The sequence below is a fragment of the Polyodon spathula genome, chromosome 11 (assembly GCF_017654505.1).
Source record: "Polyodon spathula isolate WHYD16114869_AA chromosome 11, ASM1765450v1, whole genome shotgun sequence".
NCBI lineage: Eukaryota > Metazoa > Chordata > Actinopteri > Acipenseriformes > Polyodontidae > Polyodon > Polyodon spathula.
In genome coordinates, this window is record NC_054544.1 from 33067637 (window position 1) to 33079080 (window position 11444).

At 35.1% G+C, this 11444-nt stretch overlaps 2 protein-coding genes across 2 annotated transcripts; both read left to right on the forward strand.

Moving 5' to 3' along the window:
• The first annotated feature begins 109 nt into the window (after positions 1-109).
• LOC121323361 (extracellular calcium-sensing receptor-like) lies at positions 110-5442 on the forward strand. Its single transcript, XM_041264382.1, is given in 6 exon segments — positions 110-309; positions 614-908; positions 1613-2428; positions 2506-2733; positions 3652-3775; positions 4529-5442. Coding segments are annotated over 6 exon segments (2577 nt in total).
• Positions 5443-10223: 4781 nt separating this feature from the next.
• On the forward strand, positions 10224-11046 carry LOC121322568 (vomeronasal type-2 receptor 26-like). The gene has a single exon (XM_041262683.1). It carries the CDS (start codon positions 10246-10248, stop codon positions 11044-11046), a length of 801 nt encoding a protein of 266 aa, XP_041118617.1. The 5' UTR covers positions 10224-10245.
• Positions 11047-11444: the final 398 nt, after the last annotated feature.

An 11444-nucleotide genomic window follows, 5' to 3' on the forward strand; every position in this document is an offset into this window, starting at 1 on the left:
GTAAGAAACTTACTTCATATTAATTTCATCATATGTGATTAGCATTGCACTACAGTATATATACTCAAGAAAGTGTCCTATTTTCACATTGACCAGAGACAATTTTGAAATGTTACTCATGGCACTACTATTAACAGCCCTTTTAACAAGGGCAGAAGACCCTGTTTGCAGTTTGCGAGGCAGACCAGAATTGCCTCAGTTTTCAAAGGATGGAGACATTACAATTGGAGGAATCTTTCAATTACACCACAACCTTGTTGATGCCAAACTTGACTTCAAAGGAGAGCCTGAACCACTGAAATGCAAAGAGTAAGTGAAAACTAACTTAAAAGGAAATAATTCACTTTAAAATAGTTTTAAATATTGTTATTAATAGGTTGCTTTCATGTTTAAAACACATATCACAATATTATTTATTGTCTCTGACCAGAAGTCACAATGGTTTTGATGTATTGTAATCCCATACATAATTTGCAGGTATACATCTGGTCATAGGTAAACATGCACTACTTGTCCAATGTTTGATTATATCAATGAACTATGATAGCTTTTCTTTTTTTTTTTTTTAACTAGAGCTTCAGTGCTATTCATAATGTCTTTTCATTCTCAACAGTGTAAAATTCGATGATTTCCAGTTTGCTCAAACTTTGATCTTTGCCACTGAAGAAATAAACAACAGAACAGATATACTCCCTGGTATTTCATTGGGTTATAAGATATATGATGATTGTAGTACCATGCCTTTGGCTATAAGGGCAGGGATGGCTTTAATGAATGAAGAGGAAGAAAATATGTACTCTAACAAGTCCTGTACCAAACCATCTACTGTCCATGCAATAATAGGACCCGCTAGTTCATCAGCAACTATAGGAATTGCAACAACAATAAGAGCTTTTCACATACCAGTGGTGAGAAATACTTCATATTTTATAAACCTTTTTCAAAATAAGTCTATAGTATCATATTAGAAATGTATTTACAAAAGCTATATAACACATATTTTGTAATGTACCTTTCTTTTCATATGTGTAATCTTATGTCCAGTATGTTACAAAATATGTTGCCTTAGTAGCATAAACGTATTTATTTGATGGGATGTGTAGATGCATCTTTGCTGGAGGTGGGTTACCCCATTCAAATCTATCTGAAAACCCCTCCAACCTATCCTAACAGCAAAGTCAACTTGATTCTGTACAGTTTTATGTTCAGACCCATACAATAGGCATGCTCTAGCAGCTAGCATTTAAAAGGGATGCTTGTGTAACTGAGTACAATGTGATAACCTTTTTGATGGTTATATATATATATATATATATATATATATATATATATATATATATATATATATATATATATATATATAAAAATAACATCAAATTATTTAATTTAGACTACATAGTTATTAGGTGTAATAGTTTTGATATGTCACTGTTAAAATTATACTGACTACCTTTTCAACATCCTTATAATACTGCATTCCTTTTTAAATGCATAAATCTGTGTTCCATGAAAAGTAAAAGATCTTGTACATAAAATGCCTCTTTCATTTTCTATTATTTGTTTTCTTTCATTCTTGAGTAATATTTAAAATCTTTTTTTTTGTCAATTCCAGATTAGTCACTTTGCAACTTGTGAATGTTTGAGTAACAGGAATAAGTACCCTTCATTTTTCAGAACCATACCAAGTGATTATTATCAAAGCAGAGCCCTGGCACAGCTTGTAAAGCATTTCGGATGGACTTGGTTTGGGACAATTAGAAGTAACAATGATTATGGCAACTCAGGAATGGCTACTTTTGTGAAAGCAGCCAGACAGGAGGGTGTTTGCATTGAATATTCAGAAGCCATTTATAGAACTGATCCGAGAGAGAAGATTCTTAAAGCAGTAGATGTTATCAAGAAGGGCACTGCAAAAGTTATTGTAGCTTTCATGTCTCGAGGAGATATGGCAGTTTTGTTAGAAGAAATGTTGCTTCAGAATGTTACTGGTTTTCAGTGGATAGGAAGTGAAGCTTGGATTTCTGACAAAAACCTTGCAGCTGGAGAAAACTACAGAGTTCTGGGTGGGGCACTAGGTTTCACAGTCACTAATGCAGTAATTACAGGTTTGGAGGAGTTTTTACTGAACGTCCGTCCATCTGATACCCCTGGGAATTCAGGCTTTAAAGATTTTTGGGAAACTGTTTTCAGCTGCACCCTGACAACCCAAGAAAAGACCTCACCTGTTAATCCATGTACAGGGTCTGAGAATTTAGCAGAGATAAAGAATGAGTACACTGATGTAACTGATCTGGGAAATGCCAATGATGTATATGAAGCTGTATATGCTGTAGCCCACTCATTACACAATCTGTTTACATGCAAAACTGACCAGGGACCTTTTGCTGGTAAGACATGTGCAAATAAGAAGAAGATTGAACCATGGCAGGTAAGCGACTATGTTTTATACCAATAGAAATAACACTCCTGTGTGAATCATTGTGCTAACATCTTGTCTTTTTGTAGGTAGTGCATTACCTGAAAACAGTTAATTTCACTACCAGGAATGGATATAATATTTATTTTGATGAGAATGGGGATCCAACTGCAAGATATGCATTAGTTAACTGGCAACTCAATAAGGAGAGCATCACACAATTTGTTACAGTTGGTCTCTATGATGCTTCCTTACCGGAAGGACAACAGTTTATTATGAGTAACGTCAGTACTGTTTGGGCAGGTGGTCAGGATAAGGTAAGGTCTACCCAATACTATTAATGTTCATGATATGTGTAGAAATTTAAGTGCGCAATGCAGACACACAGTAGGACAGGTTGAATAACAGCCTTAGAGATTAAAACACAGTTAATAATCAATGTATTCCTGCCTTCACTATATTCATCACCAGTAGGGAAAAAAGGGCTTGGTTAGTTTTGCTTGCTTTTACAATCATAAAAAAATAATCATGTATTATATTCTCTATATTCCCTCCACTTCCATATAACTTTAGCAAATCTTTTTTATAAGCATAAAACACATTCCAGTTAATGGGCTATAGGTATACATTTTTTGTTTTTAAATACCTTTTCATTTAATTAGTTATGGAAAAACAGGTCTACAGGTCTACAGTACATGTATGGTTTATATTACTGCATGTGCAGGCTACGATTCTCTCCTACCAACTAATAAAAGGAGGAATTGTGGCCAAGATTCCTGTCAACTGGCAGAGACTAAATGAATTTTTTTTTTTTCAATTTCTTCAAGCAGTACAACAGTACAATAATTTCCTCAAGTGAAATTAAGTTTTTTTTTTTCTGTAACATATACATATTCTTTGTTGAACTCTCCAAGGATGGATAGCAATTTGATCCAGGCCTGGTTTTACAAGGCGTTTAATAAGACTACACCTGAGCTTGTTACCTTTACACTATGGATTATCAAGCTCCTAAGAAAACCTGAAATTAATTTACTAATCTAATTAATTATCTAATTTACACCCCTGCTTTAGAAAATAAATATATTTGGACAACGCCATGTACAATATGAACTAAGAAGCGAAGCTGTACTTGTTGAATACGAGAAAGATCACATGTCGATCACATACCTCAATTCGACCTTAAGTCGGTATGTCAGTATGTTGACATAATGTAATATATTGTAATTGTTTTCAAGGCACCTAAATCAGTGTGCAGTGAGAGCTGTCCTCCAGGCACTCGGAAGGCTGTTCAGAAAGGAAAGCCTGTTTGTTGCTTTGACTGCATATCATGTGCTGATGGAGAAATCACCAATCACACAGGTAGGTAAAGAAGGAGCACTGGCCATTGTACTTCAGAGGATCTGTACTTAATGTTATAATAATAATAATAAATAATAATAATAATAATAATAATAATAATAATAATAATAATAATAATAATAATACCCCTTTCACACAGACGAGTTATGACGACTCAGAACCGGCACTGATGTGGCATTTTGGTCCGAGTGAATTTCCTATACGTCACAGAGCCGTCTTAACTCCTGTGTGAAAGGCTATGCCGGCACTGAAGTGAAACAGTGGGTGTGGATTGAAAGTCAACATCACACATGACTGCATGTATACCAGATGTGTTGTTTTTTTTTTTGTTACACACTTTAATTTTTTTCAAGTACAATGGCTGAGCAAGAACGAGGTAGAACGAGGAATTGTTAACTTTACGGGCTGACGAGGTGAATTCGCAAAAAGAAGGGACGATGCATGAGGCTGTAATTTATGGGCAAATCGCAGTGCCTTGGAAACGATCTGTTGACTGACAGGTCTGCAAGTTGTACTCACACGATCCCTTTGGCTGTGTGAAAGGGTTATGACGCTATTATACCGGCATTGATTGCACAGTTTCTTGCTGTGTGAATGGGTATTTTAAAGAATTTTTTAAACATATCTGAGACAGCTCAGTAGCAGCATTTGTTTGTGAAAGTGATAGAAGATTATAAAAAAGATTTTCAGATATAATTGCAAACGTATTTACAACAGGGTATTAATTAATGTTTTATTTATTTTTTCTTGCAGATTCTATTGATTGTATGAAGTGCCCTTTGGAATACAAGTCGAATAACCAAAGAAGCCACTGCATTTTAAAAGCCATTGAATTCCTGTCATTTGGAGAAATCATGGGGATGTTGCTGATGATCCTTTCATTGATTGGGGCTTGTTTAACCACTGCTATAGCTATTGTTTTCTTTCGATTCAGAGATACCCCCATTGTTAAAGCTAATAACTCTGAACTCAGTTTCCTTCTTCTGTTTTCATTAGCACTGTGTTTCCTTTGTTCACTTACTTTCATTGGCCAGCCCTCTGAGTGGTCCTGTATGTTGCGCCACACTGCCTTTGGGATCACATTTGTCCTGTGCATCTCTTGTGTTCTGGGGAAAACGATAGTCGTGTTAATGGCGTTTAGGTCTACCCTTCCTGGTAATAATATGATGAAATGGTTTGGGCCTACCCAACAGCGGCTAACTCTTTTTGCATTTACATTCATTCAAATCTTGATTTGCACTCTTTGGTTAATAATATCCCCTCCTTTTCCAAACAAAAACATGAACTCTTTCAAAGACAGAATCATTTTAGAATGTGACCTGGGATCTGCAGCAGCATTTTATGCTGTGTTAGGGTATATTGGGTTTCTTGCTGCCATGTGCTTTGTGCTCGCTTTTCTGGCTCGGAAGCTTCCAGATAACTTTAATGAAGCTAAATACATTACATTTAGCATGCTCATATTCTGTGCTGTTTGGATCACTTTCATCCCAGCTTACATCAGTTCACCTGGGAAGTACACAGTAGCTGTAGAAATATTTGCTATTCTAGCTTCCAGCTTTGGTTTGCTCTTCTGTATTTTTGCTCCTAAATGTTATATCATATTACTTAAGCCTGAGAAGAATACAAAAAAACATTTGATGGGAAAAGGGCCCTAAAGATCACTTTGAAAGAAATTAATAAAAATGTTCTAAAATATGAAAACTACACATTCGCTTAATTTGAGTTGTTGTTGTTTTACATTTACAACATTCCATGGGGGGGTGGGGGTCATTTTAACATGGTATAAAAACACATTCATTCAAGCATTGTAGCCCCCGCATTAGGAAATGCAGATTATTTTTTAAAGACAGCTTCAAAGTTGCGCTTATACAGCATGTTTAAGCATGAAATAGAAAATGGGAATTATATCATATCAAGTTAGTCATGTACATTTTTTCTAGGTACAGTATTACATTTTATAATAGCTACATTTGCAAGCCAGCACACTATATTATGCAGCAGAATTTTCTGTTCCCAGGTTAGACAGGTTTTACTGTACACTATTGCATGCTAGAAATTCTGTAATACATTTTACAAATGCTCTCTTGTTAAGTGAATGGTTTGTAGGCTTCATATTTAGTTGAGATATTCATTGTTAGTGTTTAGAAATATCTTTAAAGGTTTATTTCAATATTGGAATGTTTCAGGTCACTGAATGGAGTGCAGACAAAAAAGAGCATTGGAAAATAAACATTCAATTTTTCTGTTGACCCTAAATGTATTTATTATCTGGGTTAGGATCACAAACATGAAATAAATAAACATTCAATACCGTTTTACGGAGACATATGTTCAGAAGTCAATTCCATATAAAATAAAATGATATATGAATGTTTACTTATTTAGCTAATGCCAGGGAATCAACCATTTTCTCCAAATCAGAACATGTCTTAAACACTCTACCTGATGCCACTTTTACAAAGGTTAAGCTTTCTCTTTAGAACCAACAGAGCCTTGATTACAGCAGTGCTGTTGCTATCTAGCACACTGATTGGATACCCTTATTCTGCTATGAATGCAACATTTAAACAGATGTGATAATATCTTCGATCCTTTAGATCCATTAGATACTAGAATAGCTGATTGCCTGTGGGGATTTATCAATGTTAAAGTGATTATTAAAGAGATAACAGTTCTTAGATTATAACATCTGCATTTAGCTGCTCTAATGTAAACTGCATTCTGATTAAATGTGGAATTGCTCTATTTGTAGTCTGTGATTATTCTTCTTACTACATACAATTAAAAGGCTTTTCTATTATATTTACTGCAACCTTACACCACCTCATAAATAGATCACTGGTGATAGGCTTCAATAGAACTTCTCTATAATATACTGGAGGTCTCAATACTGAATAGTGACACACACTTTAGAATTTATATTTACTCTGCATTTGCTTAACACATTTATGGTAGTAGCAGACCAAACAGTACATTTCAAGCAAGTCAGTAGTTAGAATAGCGTATGCAGCTGTGAAATACAGGACTATAACAAAAAATAACGTACCATAAAAATAAACATATGAAGGAATGATAAAATAAACTTGAAAGACTGTTTACAACTGCATATAGAATGTGCCATATCTTTCAATTGATCCTCTTTATGACCACATATTTTAAAAAAGAGCATCTCTTAATTTCAAATTTCATAAAGATTTTAATTTTTTAATGGATACAATAAAATATAATTGTGTATACTTACACTTTTGTTTGTAGCTTGCAAATCAATATATTTACAGTACAGAAATGAATGAATCCCACTGTATATTTGTTAAGTCAACTGTGCTATTATGTGTTATCATATCATCATAAGCATGTTTTATTAATAGCATGCTTTACAAAAGTATACTGTCAATATTATTTTAATGCATGTACTTTCAATCAACAGCTATTGCAACTCCTATTGCATAGTCAATAGTACAAACTCTACCACACTCAGCTTAAAAAATAGTCTGTGTTTACTGTATTTTTAATCAACTACTATACATGTATTTCAATGTAGTGCACTACATTATGTTTATAATACTTGGAACAATAATGATATGTTGACACTTCCGTGTGGCTATATTTCCCTTTTATCTATTAATTGATTATTATCAATAATTACGTTTAATAAATTGGTCTTTTCATTACAAATAAACACTTATTTCTGCCATGAACAAGACTGCCGCTAGGCATACGCAAACATGCAAGCTGAGTAAACTAAATACTCCAAAAAAAAAAAAGAAAAAAAAAAAAAAAAAAAAAAAACCCAGGAAGTGGCAATATTCGCACAAAAATTATAAAGCATCATTTTCCGTGAAGAGTAGGCATGTACAGTCTACCACTTCATATATAAAACCACCTGTTTGTTCGGACAAGCTTTGGTGTTGTCCTTATATCGAGGGTGTTCGTTACAGGCAAAGACATGCAAAATTACGTTTTAAACTGCATTTGAGTAAGCTAAATCGATATGAGATAGTCTAAAAGTAATTTAACATTCTTATGCATGTCAGTATTCAGACTTTATCATAAATTTGTTAAGAATTAAAACAGTAAAAAAGCAAAAATCCAGAATTGAAGCTGAACTTTTATTCAAAATCATGCCATGAATTGTTTCAAAGTGCACCAAATCTTAATCCAACATGCAAGAATCCCAAACTGATCTTTTATTCCAAATCAACCCGACATAAAAAGTTAATCAGATCCTTTTTTTTTCTTTAAATCAATTTTGCATTGTGCATGGTTGCTAAACAAGCCAAAAAAACAGAAAAAAACAAAAAGTTATTTTTGACAACCTATATTCACGACAGATATAATCCTGCCTTACTCCTTTTTTCAAACAATCAATATAGTTTCCAGGTTTGTTGCAACATAAAATAACTTTCGTTTCATAGGCATAGCTCCATATACATTTTTATTAAGACAAAAGAGTGGACTTCCTTGCGAGGTGGCATCCCGTGCGTACAGACTGAGATGTTGACACTATATTTATGACACTAATAAATAATCAAAAATAATCTGCCAATTGGTACCTAATAATTAAGAAGTCGCTGTGAGCCGTGACCAACGCAGCAAAAAATTTATTTTTAAAAGGAATCTCAGGATGGAACTATTCTGTCTCTGTTTTAATCACTTCGCTCATGGAGTTTCCACGTGAAATGGCGATGCGCGGCGCGGACCACGTTTGGGGGAGAATTACTCCTAAAACAGTTTTTGGCCGAAAAAAAACACCAGCCAAATAGATGGTAGGGTAAATCTCAGTTACTTGTAAATGCGAAACATACGTAAAAAAAAAAAAACAACGTTTGACACGTTGTATAACACCTATACTCTAACATGGGTTGCTCTTGTTTTGGGCTTGTTTTGAAAGGCAGTGTTGCTTTTTTTTTTCTTGTGAGACTTGGTAACACTGGTAACCTTTCCTGTGTGTCTCACAACAGGCAGTGCCAATATGGTGAACAAACTAAGGCTGCACCTTAGTCCATTTCATCAGTATCCACCACCTCCATTTCAAGTGCCCACTACCCGTATTTGCCCAAACATTTTGTTAAATGCTTCCTCTGCCTCAGCAACGGTCAGCCATCTGGATGGTAGAGTTTCTAAATCAAAGACAGGGTAGTACAAGTAGTATCACTGATCCCCTGCTGTATTGCCTGAATGAAAGGGAATATATATTTTGTCAAAGCCCAATGATAATTATGAGAAATTCCATAGTTTTATGATGATAAGCCTCTTGAGTCTTTTCTTAACTATCCATATGGTTTATATAACGCAATCCATGTTAGGAATTATGATTATGGTACAAACAAAATGATATTAAAGATCCTGGGGTATAGTGAAAAAGTACGTGAATCCCGGTTTTATTATCAGCTCAATAAGGGGATAAGTAGAATCAGGTTGGTTAAATAAATAGGTCGATCGCAGGGGTCTTTTGAGACGCCCCACCCTATATAAAGATCAGAAACTTTGTGAGTTTGGTCTTCACCATACATATGAGTGGAAACATGTTATGCCATGATCAAAAGAAATCTCTGAAGACCTCAGAAAAACATTTATTGATGCTCATCAGTCTAGAAAGTTACAAAATCATTTCTAAGGATTTGGGGCTCCACCAATCCACTGTTAGACAGATAGTCTACAAATGGAGAAATTTCAAGACCACAGTCACTCTACCCAGTAGCGGTTGTCCTACCAAAATCTCTCCAATAACAAACCAGAAAATCATCAAGGAAGTCCCCAAAGAACCCCAGAGTAACAACCAAGGATCTGCAGGCTACTCTCGCCTTAGCTAATGTGAGTGTTCATGACTCAACTATCAGAAAAAAAACAGGCTATGCCGGCACTGAAGTGAAACAGTGGGTGTGGATTGAAAGTCAACATCACACATGACTGCATGTATACCAGATGTGTTGTTTTTTTTTTTGTTACACACTTTAATTTTTTTCAAGTACAATGGCTGAGCAAGAACGAGGTAGAACGAGGAATTGTTAACTTTACGGGCTGACGAGGTGAATTCGCAAAAAGAAGGGACGATGCATGAGGCTGTAATTTATGGGCAAATCGCAGTGCCTTGGAAACGATCTGTTGACTGACAGGTCTGCAAGTTGTACTCACACGATCCCTTTGGCTGTGTGAAAGGGTTATGACGGTATTATACTGGCATAGATTGCGCAGTTTCATGCTGTGTGAATGGGTATTTTAAAGAATTTTTTAAACATATCTGAGACAGCTCAGTAGCAGCATTTGTTTGTGAAAGTGATAGAAGATTATAAAAAAGATTTTCAGATATAATTGCAAACGTATTTACAACAGGGTATTAATTAATGTTTTATTTATTTTTTCTTGCAGATTCTATTGATTGTATGAAGTGCCCTTTGGAATACAAGTCGAATAACCAAAGAAGCCACTGCATTTTAAAAGCCATTGAATTCCTGTCATTTGGAGAAATCATGGGGATGTTGCTGATGATCCTTTCATTGATTGGGGCTTGTTTAACCACTGCTATAGCTATTGTTTTCTTTCGATTCAGAGATACCCCCATTGTTAAAGCTAATAACTCTGAACTCAGTTTCCTTCTTCTGTTTTCATTAGCTCTGTGTTTCCTTTGTTCACTTACTTTCATTTGCCAGCCCTCTGAGTGGTCCTGTATGTTGCGCCACACTGCCTTTGGGATCACATTTGTCCTGTGCATCTCTTGTGTTCTGGGGAAAACAATAGTTGTGTTAATGGCGTTTAGGTCTACCCTTCCTGGTAATAATATGATGAAATGGTTTGGGCCTACCCAACAGCGGCTAACTCTTTTTGCATTTACATTCATTCAAATCTTGATTTGCACTCTTTGGTTAATAATATCCCCTCCTTTTCCAAACAAAAACATGAACTCTTTCAAAGACAGAATCATTTTAAAATGTGACCTGGGATCTGCAGCAGCATTTTATGCTGTGTTAGGGTATATTGGGTTTCTTGCTGCCATGTGCTTTGTGCTCGCTTTTCTGGCTCGTAACCTACCAGATAACTTTAATGAAGCTAAATACATTACATTTAGCATGCTCATATTCTGTGCTGTTTGGATCACTTTCATCCCAGCTTACATCAGTTCACCTGGGAAGTACACAGTAGCTGTAGAAATATTTGCGATTCTAGCTTCCAGCTTTGGTTTGCTCTTCTGTATTTTTGCTCCTAAATGTTATATCATATTACTTAAGCCTGAGAAGAATACAAAAAAACATTTGATGGGAAAAGGGCCCTAAAGATCACTTTGAAAGAAATTAATAAAAATGTTCTAAAATATGAAAACTACACATTCGCTTAATTTGAGTTGTTGTTGTTTTACATTTACAACATTCCATGGGGGGGTGGGGGTCATTTTAACATGGTATAAAAACACATTCATTCAAGCATTGTAGCCCCCGCATTAGGAAATGCAGATTATTTTTTAAAGACAGCTTCAAAGTTGCGCTTATACAGCATGTTTAAGCATGAAATAGAAAATGGGAATTATATCATATCAAGTTAGTCATGTACATTTTTTCTAGGTACAGTATTACATTTTATAATAGCTACATTTGCAAGCCAGCACACTATATTATGCAGCAGAATTTTCTGTTCCCAGGTTAGACAGGTTTTACTGTACACTATTGCATGCTAG